Source organism: Musa acuminata, chromosome BXJ1-4 (genome assembly GCF_036884655.1).
Source record: "Musa acuminata AAA Group cultivar baxijiao chromosome BXJ1-4, Cavendish_Baxijiao_AAA, whole genome shotgun sequence".
In the NCBI taxonomy this organism is placed as follows: Eukaryota; Viridiplantae; Streptophyta; class Magnoliopsida; order Zingiberales; family Musaceae; genus Musa; species Musa acuminata.
Genome location: NC_088330.1, coordinates 14,226,121 through 14,246,531, shown reverse-complemented (window position 1 = coordinate 14,246,531; position 20,411 = coordinate 14,226,121). Strand labels below are relative to the sequence as shown.

At 38.9% G+C, this 20,411-nt stretch overlaps 1 protein-coding gene across 1 annotated transcript; it reads left to right on the top strand.

Annotated features, from left to right (window-relative positions):
• The first annotated feature begins 3,444 nt into the window (after nucleotides 1-3,444).
• LOC135649720 (pentatricopeptide repeat-containing protein At5g11310, mitochondrial-like) lies at nucleotides 3,445-5,788 on the top strand. The gene has a single exon (XM_065168425.1). It carries the CDS (start codon nucleotides 3,460-3,462, stop codon nucleotides 5,503-5,505), a length of 2,046 nt encoding a protein of 681 aa, XP_065024497.1. The 5' UTR covers nucleotides 3,445-3,459; the 3' UTR covers nucleotides 5,506-5,788.
• The last annotated feature ends 14,623 nt before the right edge of the window (nucleotides 5,789-20,411 follow it).

Below are 20,411 nucleotides of genomic sequence, written 5' to 3'. Positions count from 1 at the left end.
GATGAAACAAATTGATAATTATGTTTATGTTTAACTGCATTTTGAGTGATGCAGGTCTACTCGATCAGGATTAGACAATTAAGGCAGAAGGAATTGACGTTGCGCCGGAGGAGATCACGTTAGGATATTGGATGGCAGAAGGCTTCGGACGTCGGGCATCGGGCCAAGAGCGGAATTGCGCCAAGGATATCGGCGTTGCAGAGGTCAACCGCCGATTGGGCAACAAGCCGCAAGAGAGGACGATGCACCGAAGAATCGGACGAAGCGCCAACCAATAACGTGCCGGGCAACAGAATGTCAATTCGCGTTGTAATAATTGTCTAGATCGGAGTTGAGTTTTGATTTGTGTGTGCAGGATTAACTATGATAACGATGAAGACATAAAGCGAAACAAAGTGCTGGAGTCAAGCGCGAAGGATTCGTTGGGAGTTCGAGAGTTCGACGGAAGTCCGAAGGTTCGTCGGGAATGCAGCCGGAACTAGCCGAGAATGAGTAGGGAGCTTGCCGAAGGGTTTTTCGGAAGCTCGCCGGAAGGTTCGTTGGAAGTTCACGGAGCTCACCGAGAAAGATCGGAGCTTACCGAAGAAGCTCGTTGGAACTCGCCAAGATCAAATCGTGAAGTCTAGGAGCTTGCCGGGAGTCCGCAGAATAGTTTCCGAGAGTTTATCGGAAGATCGTTGGAAGTTCGCCGGAAGCTCGCTGGAAGAAGTCTTGACTTACGAACTTTGTAATAGCTTAGAAAATGTCTTTAAATTCGTAGTTAGCATGTTAATTAGGGTTAGTATTAGGTGTTAATCCTATAACCCAAGTAGGGGCCAATTGGGCCCGAGTTCGGACTAGTTTGGGCCAAGTTTGGAGCCCAACCAGTGAGCTGAATTGGCCTAGGCGGTGGCACCGCCCAGCACCCGAGAGCTGGGCGGTGACACCTCCTGGGCTGGGCGGTGGCACCGCTAGCATCGGGAACATAAGAGAATTCAAATTTTGGAGCCCAAATTTGAATCCTCTTGAGGCCTATAAATACCCCTCATATCTCAGTAGAGAACACAACCTTTTGAGAAGCTAGAAGTTGAGAAAAGCTTTAGGAAAAGTCTTGTTTTCAATAGCTTGAGTGTTCACCTCCTTTCTTTTCATTGAAATCTTTGTAAAAGGGTGAACCACTTGTAAGAGGTTGTAAGAGGGGTGTAAGAAGGAGGTTGATCTTCGCCTAGTAAAGGAAGATCATTAGTGGATGTCGGTGCCCTCGATGGAAGAGGAATCGGAGGAGTGGATGTAGGTCACGATTGACCGAACCACTATAAACTGCTATCTTCTCTGGTTTGCATTTTATTCTTGCTATTTACATTACTGCAAACCCTCTTACTTGCTTTATTTCCTCATTACATTTACTGCACAACTTTGCGAATACGCTTTCAAGTTAAGCACTTCTGATTCCGATTTTTATCGTATGAAAGATTTGTCATAACCGACGTTTTAATCCGCTGCACTAATTCACCCCCCCTCTTAGTGCCGCTCCGATCCTAACAGCGAAGGCCAACCACCCTTTTATAGCTTTACTCCTTTTGACGGGCTTAGGAGACAACCCTTACAGATTTCCACTCCTCTCTTGAATGATCAAAACTTAGAAAGAGGGAGAAGAACTTCTAGCCTTTTACAATACTTTTAAGCTCTCAAATTTTCAGAATAAATGCAAGCTTTCGGTGCCCTTTCATACAGGAAAGGGTAGGGTGTATATAGGCCCCAGTTGGTTTGAATTTGAACTCAAAAGTATCATCTCCCAGATTTTCGGGGTCCTGGCGGTACCACCGTCATAACTAGGCAGTACTACCGCCTGGCATCTGACACTGGGCGGTACTACCGCTCAATCTGGGCGATACCACCGCTTGGCAGAGCTCGGAGACCGAGCTCTAGCGATACCACTACTTGATTGGGGTGGTACCATCGCCTGATAGGGGCGGTACCACCGTCCAGAACTCCTAGGAAACCAAGTCTCCTAGGTGATGCCACCGCCGGCCAGGAATTCTGAGTCTGAATAGGCTGATCCATTCGGCCCAATTTGGGTCTGATTAGGGTCCGGTTGGCCCCAGATTAAGTTAATAGGATCACCTCCCAATTCTAACTTAATCTACCTGCTAACTACGACACTTAAGATATTAATGCTGCAAATCGTGTTCCGGTGCATCAATTGCTTCTTCCGATGAGCTTCCAGCGAACTTCCAGCGAACATCCGACGAACCCTCGGCGATGCTCTAGCAGACTTCCGGCAAACTTTTGGACTTGCGACGATCCTCTTGGTGAGTTCCGATGAGCTTCTTTGGCAAGCTTATGGACTTCTCGGATTGTTCTTGTAGAACATTCGACGACCGTCCGGACTTCCGACAAACTCTCGAACCCCCAACGTGATCTTGGTCTTGACTCCCGCTCAACACCTGCTGCATGTCTTATTGCCATCGTAGTTAATCCTACACACTTATCTCAACATATGGATTAGATAACTAAATGATAATTGACTTCATCATCAAAATCCGAGATTCAACGGTCAAAGCGGCCTAGGGGAAGACTCCTCTCGATCTGGATGGTCGCGCCTCGATGGGTGACCACTCTCCTACACAGAAGGCTCTCATCGGGTGGTTATTGACTTTGGCCCCTCGATGAGTAAGTTAGTGCTTGGTTCTCGATTTTTTCATGCCTCTCTCTGGTCAGGTGTCGATCATGGGTTTTTTTACTATTGTATGAGGTTGGTCATACGCGGGTTTGGTGTGGTGACCGATCCTCGAGGGGTGAGGAGGTACCTTTGTGCATTCGCCGTCTCGGAACACGCGGAACGGCACCATACGGCGTCGTCCCGAGCTTTCCGGGATGGGACGTACCGAGGAATGCCTCGTTACAGATCCCGGCTCGACGCGTGGGAATTCTCCTCTTGCTGACCTAACAAAGACGTGGCGCGCGTCGATCGTGACGTGGCCAGAACCCAAAATATATCTTATCAAGTTTAACTCAACATAACTCTGTTTGACAGTATATAACGCAAACTATTCAAATATTATTTCTATACCTTGCAATTGTAATGTATTCTCTAGTTTTGTAAAACTTAATTGAACAAGTACACGTTGGGCCAACTTAAATTTGGATTTAGCTAAAATGAGAAAATTTTCAAATTGAGGATGCATGGGTTGCGAAACTATAGTGTGGCGTTGGATCTTGATTGACCTCGACCACAATTAAATCTGGCTCAGCTGTTGCCGGACAATTCCATGCGTCATGTTTTGTTGCAATTGTTAGAATATGAAGGGAGTAGAGATATGGAACTCGATTCGTCATGTATCTGGTTCGCAATTGGATTGACCCAACGAATGGATTGACCCAACGAATAGACCAATGCAGATCCAAATTAGATGTGGTTCGACCGCAAACTTGAAGGAGTTGAACATTAATTTCTTGGTCGAACAATATACACGAGTAATGCGTGCAAAATGGACCGACCGAGGGCGAGGGCGAGGGCGAGGGCGAGGGCGTAATGTCGAGGCGCATTTGTTGACGCAGCTCCGCCGCCTCCGTCGCGGCCCCTTAGGATCAGAGCATGCTGCATTTCTCCACCCGGTACTCTTAGTAAAACCCAACCTGGGAGGGGGAAGCGCTTTGCTGGTCCCAGTGGGTGGTATTCGGCAAAATCAACACGATCCAAGTATGTTTCCCTGCCTGCTCCGGCGAGCCATCATCGCCACCACCGCCACAACTAACAGCCGGAGCATTCTCCTCCGCTCCCTTTCGGCCGCCTCTGGTTCTCCCTCCTCCTCGTGGCTCTCCATCCCGGGCAATCCTCTCATGCGCTGGCCTTCTCCGCCAGACCTCAAACCCGGGCCAGCGGCGTTAAATTTTCCTTGCCAATCGCCAAATCCACCTCCGTCGTGGGCCTCCTTCGGACAAGAAGAATGCGAAGATGATATCGCCGCTACGGCCACTGCCATCGCCCACCTCCTCCGGACTGCAACCAATACCTACCACCTGGACTCCGCCCTCCTTCGCTGCGGCATCTCCCCCTCCGCCCCCATTATCGCCGCCCTCCTCCGCGACGACGACCTTCCTTCGGCCGCCCTCGTCGTCCTCTCCCGTTGGGCCCGCCTCCACCTCACCCCTTCCCTCCTCGTCTCCCTCGTGGACCTCCTCGCCAAGTCCCGCGCTTTCGACTCCGCCTGGTCTCTCCTCCTCGACGTCGCCCCCGCCCCCCTCTCGGCCTTTGCTGCGCTCTTCCGCCGCTACGCACGCGCCGGAATGCCCTCTGCAGCCATCCGCACCTTCCAATACATCCGCCGCCATCCAGAAGCCATCACCCCGGAGGAGGAAAACGGGGAACCCTTTGAGCTCGTCATCGACGCCCTTTGCAAAGAAGGTCACCCTAGAGCAGCCGCGGAGTTTGTCGACCGCACAAGAAAGGAGGCCGCTGCTCCTTCCATCCGGGTCTACAACATGCTCCTTCACGGCTGGTTTCGATCTCGGAGGCTCCGCGAGGCCGAGCGCATATGGAACCGGATGAAGCGTGAGGGTGTGCGCCCCACCGTCGTCACTTATGGAACTCTCATCGAGGGCCTCTGCCGGATGCGTCGCCCCGATCAGGCGGTCAACCTGCTGGAAGAGATGAAGGCTGCTGGGATCGAGGCCAACGCTCTCACCTGTAATCCCATAGTCGACGCGCTCTCGGAGGGCGGTAGGTTCAAGGAGGCCCTTGGCATGCTGGAAAAGTTCCCTCTTTATGGTGTGTCTCCCAATATCTCCACCTTCAACTCTCTCGTGAAAGGCCTCTGCAAGAACGGGGACCTCGTGGGCGCAAGTAGGGTTCTGAAGATGATGGTGGGAAGGAGCATTCTTCCCACGCCGAGCACCTATAATTATTTCTTCAGGTTTTTCTCCAAGTTTGGAAAGATTGAAGAAGCAATGAATCTCTACACCAAGATGATTCATTTGGGATATTTCCCTGATCGACTCACGTACCAGCTACTGATCAAAATGTTATGCGAGAAAGAGAAGTTGGATTTGGCCGTGCAACTGATCAGGGAGATGAACAGGAACGGTTTTGATCTGGACTTAGATACTTGCACTATGTTGGTGCATTTGCTTTGTCGAACGCACAGGTTTGAGGAGGCCTCTGTGGAGTTTGAGAGCATGATCAAGAGAGGGATTGTGCCCCAGTACATCACGTATCAAATGCTTGTGAAAGAACTAAATAGCTTGGGGATGCTAGAACTGGAGAGGAAAGTTTCGAATCTGATGAACACAGTGCTGCATTCTACAAAGTTGCCAGATACTTATAGAGAAAGGGAATATGATCAGACTGTTGAGCAGCAGAAGTCTATCTTAAGGAAGGCTGAAATGATGTCTGATGCTTTGAAATCATATAAAGATTCAAAGGAGTTCAGTAATTTAAGGAGCTCAAATGAGATAGCTGTCGAGAGTGCAAGTATGTTAATAACTGATATTAGAAGAAGAGTGTATGCTATGCAAAGTGAATAGTATATTTGATTACTCATTAGGGGCCAAGTTATATTTATAGTGATATGCAAGCAGATCCTTTTCTTAGTCTGGTGGTTTCTTTGTGGCATCGATTGGTCCAAATAGTTTTCAGAAACTGAATTATTTGAGTGTTTCAGTCATCACTGATAAGGTGAAGTGACCTTTTTATTCCCTTCAAACATGTATTCCTGTTGTAAATGTTGGTGATTGCTTACTTGACGACTTTCTTCCTATGAAATGCTCCATTCATAGTATTATATCCAATTTAGCTAATTCACACTGATGTACACTTTGAATTTGTTAGCTGCCATACCTCTGCACATATTTTGTGTTATATTTCTTTTGACCATCTGTGGAGAGTTCTATATGAGAATGTCAATCTTTCACAGTAACAAAAAAAAGTATGAGAATTAAGCTTCTATGACATGTATAACATTGGCCACTGATAAAACATATTGTTGGAATTGTAAAGGAAAAAAGGATGATATATGATCTATTTGGATCCAGGAGACTGTTGAAGTTTATTGTCAGAAGCTCTTTTCACTAATCAAGCACATCAGTTATCATAGTTTCCCTAAAGAAATTATGCAGCAGGTCATTAAACTGCATGTGAAAAAAATCTCTAGCATGGAAATTTTAATAGAGCAAGAGCTCTCTTTTGTATGTATTCAGATATTTCTCTTCTTGTGTGACATTATCTGCTGATTTAAGACCCACAGGCCGTTCCTGGAATTGCCATTGCACTGACTAGACTAAGTTTGTGAACTTTTTGCTTCATGATCCGGACATCTAGATATTGACATAGCATCAAGCTTTGAATTGGCTCACAAATACTGCTGGTCTTCATATGAATAATACAAGACGCTGGTTAAAGCAAGAAACTGTAGTAGGCCACTGCTTTCAATAGAAGAACCTAGCTTAAGTGGATAGGATCCATCTTGTATATTTAAGTGAAAACCAGAATGATTTGCTACCTTTAATTTTTTTTTTTTTTTTTCCATACGTGGGCATCTTTATCTGGTTACAGTAAGTTCTCTTTGGGATATTGTTCTTATTGGCATGTTATTGAACCTTGCAAGCCTCAGAGTTCAAATTCTCCAAAAGTACTATGTTTTCGGGGTGTATATTGACATTTCTATATAATAGTATTCTGATGCATAAGTTTCATGTGCTTAGCCATTTCATATAAATTTTCTTACCCACATTTTTTTGTGCTCTTAAATTTCTATAGCTTATGGTTCAGAGGTAGATAAGATAGTCAAATTCTGAAGCCACTATAAAATTTTTGACTTAGCATATCCTAAAACCTAGAATTTATTGGTTTATCGTAAGAAAGATTATTTTATTACAAAAAATATATGCTTGCATGTCTAGCAAATAATAATTATTGGTGAAATATCTTCAAATTATTTTACAGAATATTTATCTCAGGTCTGTAAATTTTCATGGATTTGGGCTCCTGAAATGGAGATCTATCACTTGATATTTTTTTTGTAGAGAATGAAGTAGAAAAGATTTTTGTCCAGTTCATTTGTTTTGTTTATTTATGAATACAAAATATCTATCAAGTATCTCTGATACTTTAGGATTATCAATTTTGTTAGGATATTTTTGCTTTGTGTGCCTGTATCCAATCCTTTCATCCGCATGTGCACTCATATTAGCTCATTTTACGTCTTCTTGACATTTAGGAAAACTTGTTTGTATTTGAAAGTTGGAGGTAATGGCATAGTGGTATAATGGTTACAAAACATTTTAATCTTTTATTACTTAATTTATATTTGATTAGGGTGAGCCTTGGTATAATGGTTAGGTTGTGCCTTTCTAATTTGGGTGACCAGGATTCTAGCTATGAAAATAGCCTCTATTTGTTGCTAGGGATAAATCATGTACATTGACCCGTCAACCTGGTGGATTATATTTGCTTTGTTAGTAGACCACGTTATAGTGAAATACATTTTTATTCAAGAGATTCAATTTTGTCAGCATAATATGTGTTGATAATGTGCCAGCATGACATCTGAGTTGGCATGCATTAGCATTGAGTTCATTCTGATCGACACAATCACTGTGCCCACTAACAAGTGCAATGATATGCCCTTAACATGATAGCGTCTGGTGCTATACTTCCAGTCACTTAATGTGCAACCTTATCTGACTATTGTAGTCTGATATTTAACTTATGGAACATCATCCAATTATTTTTTATTGCCTGTTTTGGCCAGTGGCCACAATTAAAAATGACATTGGAGTGGAGAAATTTAGTGGTACTTGAGTCGAGAAATAAAAATTATCTGGTTCCTGAAGTAGGGCACTCTTGAGAAGCTGGAAATACAAGAAGCATCACTTCAAGGAAAGGTAATGATAGCTCATCTTCAACGAAGTATTTGGAGTGAGATTATCATGAGTGTTTTTAAAAGATAACCTATGACCAGTCATCTTTATATTTTTCTGATCCACTTGATGATGCAGTTAATTTCTTATAGTTATGTTGTTCCAGAAACCAAAAAAAAAGATAGCTGACTGATATGGTGCACTATTTGGTTGTCTTGTGTCATTCTATGATTCTGGATGAAGAAATAATCTAATTTTGATCAACCTGGAAAATGTAACATTGGTACTGTATGTCTTAATTTATATTTAAGGTCTATGTAGTTGTTTCTCTTGCTTTGGAAGTTCAAATTCTCCTGTGATGATGCTTTTTCCAGTACATACATCAATAAAGTATTACTTTCTTTCCTGGTCCTTGGCATGCATAATGCCATAATCTATCAAAATGTTTGTACACAATTTTGTATATATCTAGGTTTTTTAATATGCAATCCACAATATTTCTTGTGGCCTATGGGTTTCCACAAGAGGGTTATTCTAAATTCCTTTGGACCGCTTTGAACTTCAGTTTCATGGACGTATCCAAGTACAGGTGCTGTTCTGCTCATTGTGTTTCTCTGGCTTTGGTTTCTGAAAGTGATTAGTGGTCGTCGTTTGTCTTTTTACTGATTGGGAATCTCTTTACCTGCTTAAAGCAAATTTAATGCTCGGCAACACTAGTTCATTCAAATTTAATGCCCTCTAATGACTTTTTCTCTCCTTGGAAGTTCATTCATATTTTTTATACTTATCACAAGTCCTATCAGTCACGACCTGCAGTGCTTCTACTCATTCAATTCCTACTGCACTCATGGTTAGTAGCTTTTATAAAACGACCAGTTTTTGAGTTGATTTAAGCGTCTCTTCTTTCAATAACAGCAACCGTTATTGTTTTCACTATCATTTTGATAGATTTGCTTGAAAATATAGATGAAGATGAACTTGTTATTTATTTAATATAATTTATGCTATTATTATTATTATTATTATTATTATTATTATTATTATTATTATTATTATTATTATTATTATTTTTACCTCGTTTACTCGATATCTTCTTCTAGGCTCAAGGTGAGGAAATGGAATAAGTTTCTAAAATTGTTGGAATAAATTCTTCCGATTGAAAAAGAATAAACTCACTGTAAAACTTTAATAAAATTGATAAATAGCTCATAATCGAATTTAAAATTATAAAAAGATATAAAAAATTTTCAATCTCAAGAATAATAAACAAAGATACATAATTGAAAAAAAAAGACTCACTACTCAAGGAAGCATCCAAGAGATATAGAGTTTAAGAAAGAACTCCAAGAGAGTTTTTATCAATGCCATCAATTTCTATACTTCTTTCTAACTCTAAAACACCAAAATAAGTACTAGCGTATGAAATAACTTTTTATGCTAGAATTATGAAATTAAGTGTCTTACATTTGGTAACTAACCACTTTAATACATTCTTTGGTTATGAAGAAAAACACCTTGAAATAGCTTTAACTTTATCTAATGAATATACTCATGAGTTGTCATATTTGAGTGGGCTGGATTAAAGGCTATGAGATAATATTATGGGCTGTAGAGAATACCATAGGATCAGCAAGATCCACATGAGTTGATTGTAGCAAATTAGGCACTCTCGGTTTAATCTCCCTTGGTTGAAAAAGACTTATCCTTAAGTCCTTATTTGTTCCATCAACATGATTATGATAAGCACTTAAATCAACTAGATTGAATGTTGGAGACACTCCGTAATCTTCAAGTAGCTCGATCTCATAAGTAATTTTATCAATTCTCTTAAGCACCTTGAATGGACCATCAGCCTTTGGTTTCAATTCTCAAATTTGCTTGGTGGAAACCTCTCCTACCTTAGATGAATCCAAACTAAATCACCTGCATTAAACTCCATGTGTTTTTTGTATTTGTTGGCAGCTTGTATGTATCTCTTATTTTGCTTCTCAATGGTTGCTTTAACACTCTTATGCAACTTCTTTATCTACTTAGCCCTCTCATCAGTATTTCCACTAATTTGCTTAATTGTAGAATAAGGGATTTAGTCCAATAGTGCTAATCCTACTGGTGTTTTAGACTGTGATGCATGGAACGATTATAGGCAAACTGAATTTATGGAAGAATGAGATCACATTGCTTAATGTTCTTGCCAATATAGTTTCTAAACAAATTTCTCAATCTTCTATTTGTAACATCCCTCATTTTTAAAAATTTTATAAATACTTATTTGTAAATATAAGGATTATTTAATATTTTTATATTAAATAATTTTATTTTAAAAGTTTATGGCTAGGGACCTAAATGTGAATCTTAGAAAATTAATATGATTTATCAAAGATTCACATTAAGTTAAGAAAAAAAATAAAGGACATGTGTCACTAGCTAACCTAAGTATGGTGCCATCTATGTTTGTTTTATGGATGATACATAAGCCTCTTTCATGCATACTTGCCATCTTATAATCCTTGTGTTAATCAAACCTAAGTAATTAGATGAGAGATTAAAGGAAAACATAATAAAGGAGGGATATTTGCTGCAACCAGCATGGGTTTGAGAAGAAAAGGGAAGAGGAATTGAAGTAGCAGAAGAAGAAGCTTTACATTGCTTGAGGTTTTACATCAATTCCCCACATTTGATAGTCAATTTTTCTAAGGCAAGTGTTCTAACCCCTTCCTACAGAAATCTTGATATTTGATTTCATCTTAATTCTGAAAACTTTGGAAGATTTTGGCTCCATACATGATATTTCCATCATTTTGGAATAAAATTATGAATCTAAAATTTTTCGAGATTTGATCTTTCTGTATTGTTCTAGCCATAGCTTTCTGCATTGATTTTGGATTTAAGAGAAACTAAATTCATTCGAAAATAGACGCACAGCTCTTTCTTTTGACAAATTTGGATTCTAATTGTCTATTCAAACTGTTATTTCAATTGACTCTATGAAATCTGTAAAATAGAGACTATTGGTTCTGACCTTTCAGTACTCTCTTATTTATAACTCTTTATTGAAAACTCTGATTTATGTGAAACATGATTTATTGAAAACTAGACTCATAAACCTTTATGTGCATATCTAACTTGAAAGATTTGAAGCATAAATGCTGATTAAAGCATCTGTTCTAATCAACTCTATGAATTCTGTAAAATAGAGATAATATTCTCTAACCTTTAGTTATTAAAATATTTATAACTCCTTGTTCGAAACTCAATTCATAGTAAACTTGATTTATCTAAATCTAGATTGATACAGCTTTCGAATGACACCTAATTTGAGCAATTTTGAGCATAATTGGTTATCCAAATAATACATGTAATGTGCCTCTCAAATTCATAGTAAATCTTTTGTTTGTTTCGTAATGTTTCGTATAGGCACATGCATTCTGTTGTTCTGCATGTATTTCCGATATGTCCCAATTTTATTGTTCACAATACCCTTTTGTACTCTGGTGTTTGTGGGATAAATGTGAACCTTTGCTAGAAATGGAAAAGGAAGTTATGCTTAGAGCCTACGATGTTGCTCTATCGGTCCCCTATGACTTCATTCAAACATGGGTGGATGGAGCTCCCAAACGTGAGAGACTTATGTTTGGTGGTCATTCAGAAATGGATAAATCACATTATATTATGATCTCACTTCACCTTCTATATATTTGATATGATATCCAAAGCTTTGGTTATATGTTTCTATGCACGCTTTGGATAAGAATAAAATGAATGTGACATCATATGTGTCATTTGAGCTTCTGTTTCATATTTGTTCTTTGATATGCTCCAAAATATTTATACATCTTTGATATGCTTTGAAATATTCCATATGCTATAGTTAAGCTCAGTATACCAATGATATGCTCCCATTTACCTTTCCTCAATTGTTATGAACAAAACATATTTCGAACGAAACGACATTATAATTTTACATTCGATGAGTAGCTATCTATGAACTCTTGTATCTCTGTCTTGTATTTTGATATATTATTTGTTTAAAACTGTTCTTTTTGCCATGAATATGTTAGTTACTTGCTAAGCTTTATATGCTTACTCCGTTGCTATATAAATTTTTCAAGATAGCTTATTACTCGCTAAAATGTTTAAATTGGGCTGATTAAGTAGAAAGCTATAAGATTTTTGGGGCAAATCTTTCGTAGTTGAAAGATGGTTGATATATAAGTATATTTTGTATGTAATGAAATATTAATGACAAATCTGGATTGATGTATCTTGTAAATGTTTGAAAAGTACCTCTCATATCAGGATTTTGACAATGTTAAGTTTAAATTGTGTAATGATATAAACATGTGGTACATGTTGGTTTTGTGATTGTATAGATTTCCACGCTTATGGATTTATGATGTGGTTATGGTATAGTTGAGTTGGCTTTGGATTTTGTGAATCATTAAGTAAGATGTTGTATGATTATAAACTGCACAAGTTTTATGAATTATGGATTATATAGGTAAATTTTGACTTAAATTTTTTTTTATAGCCTCAAATGTGTGTTTAGATCCTGAATTGTTTATTGAATTATAATATTATCAATTTTGAATTAGGTTCACACATCTTGAATGAGAATTAAATTCAGGGGGTGTGACACTATTTGTTATCTTAGTTTGCCCATTGGTTTATAGATGATGTGAGCTGTTGAAATTCAAAGAAATACTCGGCTTCCTCCAAAGGGTTCTCCAAAAATGACTAAGAAATTTTGAATCTCGATCAGATACCATAGTTCTTAAAATACCATGTAATCTGACAATCTCCTTGAAATACAAATCAACAATTTGAGATGTATCATTTGATTTATTATAAGGAATAAAGTGAGATATTTTTAAAAATCTATTAGCAATAACCATGATAGAATATTTGTTTCTTTGAGTTCTTGGCACTCTCTGAACGAAATCAAGACTCACTTCCTCCCATGAAGTAGTAGGCAATGTTAATGAAGTGTAAAATCAGAATTTTGACTTTTTATTTTTGTCAAATGACACACTTGACATTGCTTTATATGTCTCTTCATATCTCTGAACATATTAGGCCAATAGAAATTTGATTGAACAAGAGTTAAAGAGTCTTGTCCTTAACAAAATGTCCTCCCAAAATACCACCATGAGCTTTAGCTATAATTACTTATATCAAAGAACAAGATGGAATGCACAAGGTATTAGCTCCAAAAAGAAAATCATCAAAGATAAAAAATTACTGAAAATAACCTAATTTGCAATTCTACCATATTGAGCTAAAATTTACATCATTCTTATAGAGATCTTTGAATGTCTCAAATTCAACCACTTTAACATCCAACTACGTTTTGAACATCAGATTTGTGCTTGATTGTAAAGTTATAAGTTTACAAGAACTCCACCCAAGCTGTATGCCTCTTGTTTAACTTGTGTTGGTGATTAATGAACTTCAATGCTTCATGATCAGAATATAGTGCTAGTCATAGGTGCCCTGCAAGCTAATCACGTGAGTGATGATACGTGTGACTTGACATACAATCTTTTTGTATATTATTATTATTTGATATTTTATTACTTTATATTACCTATTGCTTGAATATATTGTGATATCCATGGATCTATACAATGGGAATCGGATCATGATGAGATCGCGATAATGAGACTGATTCACTTTTAAACACATATCCTAAAAAATCTCGGTCATAGGTTACTTGAGAGGGACATCAAGATAACCGGACAAACTAGTGTGCTGTATACTCGTCCATATGATGGATGCAGTTGGTCTCATAGCTACTCGTGTGGGGACACTAGATATATAGTATAAGTGCTCATTGGAGAATGAGTTCACTGATTGATCCGCTTACGGAATGCTGGATGGTTGATGATGCCTTATTGTCAAACAACATTTTTGTAGTCCTAGTGGTATATCTGGTCTTTAGACTTGAGGTACCAAGGATGCCCTGTATGAGTACTCCACTCTTTGATACCAGACTTATAGGTCTGGAGGTTCCAAATCTAGCATAATCGGCCATCGGGAGTGGTAGCCAACCTTACAAGGACTATTGATTGTTGATAGAGGATCATTCGCTTTCGGTGTCATGAAAGGAATATCTCATGTGTTCTTGCTCAGACAAATCCCTAGCTAGGGTCATTCGGATAGAGAGAGAAAGAGTTCTCTGTGAGGATCTAATAAGAGCGAGACTCAAGAGGAAACCATATGGATCTGATAGCACCATGCCCGGTATATAATCTTTGGGATGTTAGATGGATGAGGGACTATAGGTATATGGTAATTGAGGACAAACAGGTCCAATGGATTGGATTCCCCTATATCGTCTAAGGACTATGGCGTAGTGGCCTAGTATGTCCATAGTCGATGAATCGAGTGAATTATTATAGAGATAATAATTCACTAAGCTAGAAGGAGTTCTGATAGGTATGACTCATGACTAGCTCGATATTGAGCCTAGAGGGTCACACACATATTGTAGGCGTTGCGATGAGTAGAGGTTCGGATATGAGATATCCGTCGGAGCACCTATCTTATTGGATATCCAATAAGCCCCTAAATTATTGGATTCTATGGATAAGATCTAATAAGAGCTAATGAGAGATTATTGGATAGAGATCCACTAATCTAAGAGGCTTAGGTAGTTAGATGAAGATCCAATACCCAATAGGGTAGGATCCATTAGGGTATAAACTGGAGACCTCTATAAATTGGAGGGAACCAATGGTTCATAGGCTAGAGCCTCTTTGGGTTTCCATCTACTATTCTCCTCTTCCCTTCTCCTCCTTAAAGATTAGGCCTGGAGTTTTGAGGAGCATCACTATAGCCCTACTATGTGGATCAACGCTAGAGAGGAGGTCACTTGATGTTAGGACTCTAATTAGGAGAGTCCTAATTGAGAGGGACATTCATGTAAAACCTACCTAAGTCGACCCCTATTAAAGAGGTGAAGAGGCCGGCTAGGGTTAGGAGGTTGTTTCTTAGAGAAGAATTATGAGTTGTAAAGGAATAGGAGTCTTGAGTAGAAGTCCTATTAGGAGTTGGTTAGAAGTAGGAGTCTTGAATAGGAGTCCTATTAGGAGTTAAGGTTTAGAAACCCTTTAATAGCCATGTATTCCTCTTCTTTTGAAAAGCAATAGATGAATCTTTTCTGCAGCCTTTGAGCAGCAACTTGGAGGGAGGAACCCCTATAGAGTTCCAAGGAGGCCGATCCCCTAAAGAGATCAACCCCAAGTTTAGAATCTATAAGGGTTCTAACATCTGGTATCAGAGCAGCATTCTTGGCGTCTCGCTGCCCTTCCACAGATATCCATCAACCCTCCACAACCGCCCAAAGCAATTCCCACAATTGCTTAAAAGATCATCGCCAAATTCCGTCGTCATATCCACCACCGTGGATCATCCTTTGATCTCCCCATGAATTGCAACAGGTTCTGGTTTCCTACCTTACTGCTACTGCAATTTAGTTATCCTTATTTGAAAATCCTAAAAAAATTATTCGTATATTGTTGCATAAACTTTTCGTCATAAAGTTTTCATCTCTACGACGAAAGATACCTTGTAGAATTCCAACCGTATAGCACCGTTTGTTTAATCTTGCTACTGTGTTTTTTCTATCCAAATCTCTATAAAATTTTTATGACATCTTTGACATTTCCTAACAGCAGATTTCCTTTGGTTTTGTTAAAAAATTCTCAATATAAACTATTGATATTTTACGTCTAATCTGCTATACTTGAAAATCTGCACTGTAAAATTTCAGCCGCATAGCACTGTTTGTTTGATCTTGATACTATGTTGTTTCTTTCCAAATCACTACGAAATTTTTATGATAGCTTTGACACTTCCTATCAGTGGATTTCCCTTTGGTTTCATCAAAAAATTCTCAATATAAACCACTGAACTTTTATGTCCAATCTGCTATACTTAAAAATCTGTGCTGTAAAAAATTTTAGCCGCATATTGTTGCCTTAACCCATCTATTTGCAATCTTTTTTGAATGAAATTTCTTATACACCTCATAGATCATCTTGGCTTCCATCTAAGATTGATCTATTAAGAAATTCATCTCTAAAAATGATTTTGTGTTGCTGCAAATTTTCGTCATAACCCACTGAAATTTTTCGACGAGAATTCTGCAATCGCAACTTGACCAATTTCCTTGCTGTTATACTGTCGAAATTTTCTTGATTAAATTAGATATCCTTGCTGTTATATAAACTATGATTTTTCTATCAATTCCCTCCTCAATTGTCTCAAGTTTTTGGTGGAAATTACGTCGAGAAACCGTTGTTTCTTCGACGATAATTCTACTCTTACAAGACAGCACATACTTGCTGCAACTTCCACTGATTTCTATCAAACCTTTGCTACCATCTACCACAGATCCAAAACTTTCATCCACAGCCCTAAAACTCCACTAAACCACACCCTCAAACTGCACCCAAAATAGCCACAAAACAAGCCTAAACCGTAGCCTACATCCACCAATCCACCAACCCTTTCGACCATCACCTCTCTCAACCGATACATGCCTTTAATCCGACAACAAAAGAGAGATCTTAACATCATAGATTTGGCGGCATATGCTATGGCATCTGAGGAGGTAATCAATGCTAAATTTGAAGCCTTTGAGGTGCGAATGGAGGATAAGATTCGGATGCTCTTTACCGAACTCAGATTGGGCCGACCACTAAGCCCGAAGAAATCACATCAAGAAGAGAGCTTTGCCCAATCGCACCAAGCCCGAAGATATGACTTCCAAGAGATGGAAGCTCTATGTTCGACCCCAACTATCTATGCATGAGAGTGGACTTCCCTAGATGGGAAGAAGGAGACCTGATTGGTTGGATCTCGCGCGCGGAGCGATATTTTCGGTACCACAAAACTGCGGATGCATCGATGGTGAAAATTGCAGCTATACATCTTGAAGGAGATGCTATACAGTGGTTTGACTGGTTTGAATTTACTTATGGAGTCCTTTCATGGTGACAATTCAAAGAAGGATTGTTGATCCGCTTCAGACCAACCGATTATGAGAATATTGACGGACAACTAGCAAAGATCCGACAAACCTCCACCATTCATAAGTACCAAACCAGGTTTGAAAGGTTATCTAATTAAACTCATGATTGGTCTTAAAAATAGCTATTAACGACCTTCATTGAGGGCTTGAAGCCGGAGATCCGAGGAGAATTTAAAGCGCGACAACCGTATACGCTTATGGCAGCCATCTCTTTCGCACGACATCAAGAGGAGTAATTGAACCATGAAGCTCGGAGGACTAGGGTCACTCCTCAACTAGTAATATTGAAGCCCTCAGCCCCCCCTATTGTCGACCAAGTCCCTACACCAAAGAGGTTAACAAGAGAAGAGCTTCGGGAGCGATATGCGAAGGGGTTATGTTGGCATTGTGACGAGCCGTGGAGCCGTGAGCATCACTGTAGTAAAGTGAGACTTCTTATGATTGAACCAATAGAAGAAGAGGTCATTGAACATCTAGAAGAGAGCCTTGAACGTGAAGAAGAAGATGCAGAAGAAGAGCTACAACCGACCGAAGTTACGGTACATGCACTAGCCGGCTACTCAAACCCGCAAACGATGAAAGTTGGAGGCCTTCTCAAACAATGACCGATCACTGTTCTCATCGACACGAGCAGTACTAATAACTTTCTAAACAGTAAGGTTGCTGTCCAGATGGCTTTACCTATCGAGAATTGTAGCAGGTTTGACGTTAAGATCGCCGATGGATGGATTTTGAAGTATGATCGTAGGCGCCCGTAAGTGAAACTATTGCTGATCATGAGGCCTTACCAAGAGATAATTACATATTTCTTCCTTCTCCCTCTTGATGATCATGAGGCCATGCTCAAAATTAAATGGTTGACGACATTAGGTGATATTTCTTAGAATTTTATACAACTAATTATGAAATTTTATAGTAAGGAGAAACAGGTGATATTGAACGGGAAACGTGGGGGCGACGTAACGACGATTTGCACACAACAAATGAAGAAGGTTTTGCATAAAGTATGCAGTAGATTTTTGGTACAACTTGAGCAGCAAAGTAAGGGAGAGCCAATAGAATTTGAAGATCCAAACCTACTTCCTTTGCTTGCTGAATTTTCAGATATATTTGACGAACCGTACAACCTACCTCTTACTCGTCGGTATGATCATTATATAATGATTCTTTTAGGCAAACCTCCAGCAAATACTCGACCATATCAATATCTACATCTCCAAAAGGATGAAATAGAAATAATTGTAAAAGAGATGCTCGAAGCAGGAGTTATTCGGCCAAGTTACAACCTCTACTCTTCACCGGTGCTGCTTGTACGTAAGAAGGACGGAACATGGCGAATATGCGTTGATTACCGAGCTCTCAATGACATAACCATCAAGGACAAATACCTTATTCCAATAGCAGATGAATTGTTAGATGAAAGGGAGCACAAATCTTCACAAAGCTGGACATTTGATCCATGTATCATCAAATATGAGTGTGCGAAGAAGACATACTGAAAACCACCTTTTGAACACACAACAACCACTACGAATTTTTGCTTTCTTCAACAGAAGGTGGAATATCTTGGGCATATCATATCAGAGGAAGGTGTGATGGTGGTGTCACGCCCCTCAAAAATATCGATAATATTAAAATTTTCATCACAAACTAATCTAGGATCCAAACTAACATTTGAGGACACTAAAAAACATTCTATCAAATTCACATCTATAAAACCTGTGCAGTTTATAATTATATATCACATCACTCGATAATTCACATTTATGGCAACCCAAGCCAAACTCGACAAACATGAACAACATTTATAAATCCACAAGCTAAATAAATTATACAATCAGAACTCCAATTATTCACCACAAGTTCATATCATCATAAACTAGACTTAACATTCCAAAATTCTAACTAAGAGAGATATTCTAACACTTTTACACGGTATATCTATTTCGATTCATCGACAACATTTCATTACATACAAAATATATTTATACAACAATAACATAATAACTAGCAAGACTTGCCCATAATACTGAATAGCTCTCCACTACCTCGGCCCAATTCAAACATCTCAAAAAGTGACAAGCTAACCTGAAAGATTTATATAACAATAGAGTGAGCTAAAAACAACTCAGCAAGTGACAAAGCATATTCAGAATAAAAGGAACGGTTTCAAACAAGTAAGATGTCATAATGCAAGACATAATACAAGAATTCTCAAGGATACCATCTCATTAGATACAAAATCATGTGTCATGTCATTCAAAACATATTTGGTTCATAACAGATGGAGCATAGAGTAATTGGAGCATATTAATAGCGTATGAAATGTTCCGGAGCATATCAACTATATATGGAACATTTCGAAGCATAACAATAGCAAATGAAACATTTCAGAGCATATCAAAGGCGTATGAAATGTTTCAGAGCATATCAATGACAAACGGAACATTAGGAGCATAACAATAGAAAATGAAACATTTCGAAGCATATGAAATGTTTCGGAACATATCAATAACAAATGAAACATTTCGAAATATATCAATGGTATGTGAAGCATTTTGAAGTATATCAATGGCATAGGAAACATTTTGGAGCATATCAATAACGAATGTGAAACAGAAGCTCAAACGTCGAATTTGACGTTGCATTCATATCATTCTTATCCAAAGCACGTATAGAAACACATAACCAAAGCTCTGGATATCATATCAAACATACAGAAGGTGAAGTGGGACCATAACATAATATGGTACATCCATTTCTGAATGACCACCAAACATAAGTCTCCCACGTCTGGGAGCTCCATCACCCACGTCTGAGTGAAGTCATAAGGGTCGGTAGAGCATCTCAGGCTCTATGCATAACTCCCTTCACCATTTTTGACAAAGGTTCACAATATCCCACAAACACCAGAGTACAAAAGGATAGTATGAACAATGAATAGCACATATCGGAAGCACACGCGGAACAACAAAACGTACATGTGCCTTTACGAGTCAATACGAAGTAAGCAATAATCTTTCACCATTGTATTCAGACTTGAAAGGAAATGAAAGCAAGGGCACACACGGAATCCAAGCAATCACATACAACGCAATTCAAATAAGAAGGTTAGATGAATTCGATATCCAAAGGAATGAAACTAGAATAGGCACATATCGAAAGCAAATGCAGAACAATGGGATATACATGTGCTTATATGAGTCAATACGATATAGCATAAAGGTTACACAATAGTTTTCAAGAATGCAAATAATTTTAAGGATAAGAACATACAAGAATTCAAAGTAGTGATATAAAGCTCAATTGAATAAGAAAGCCAAAGGATATCAATTTCTAAAGGAATGAAACCAGAATATGCGAAATCGACCAAAGCTCGATTTCTGGCAGAATTCAAGAGGCATATTGAACAAATGATTCAAACTATCAATCGTGCTCCAATATACTCAATAAAGCTATCAAAAGAAAGGTTTATGAGTCTATATTCCGATCAAATAAGTTTTGTCCAAATCAAAGGTCAATACATGAAGTTATAATC

Bases quoted from the DNA above. Each gene is read 5' to 3' on its own strand.
- LOC135649720 (XM_065168425.1), top strand. From the start codon at position 3,460: ATGCGTGCAAAATGGACCGACCGAGGGCGAGGGCGAGGGCGAGGGCGA.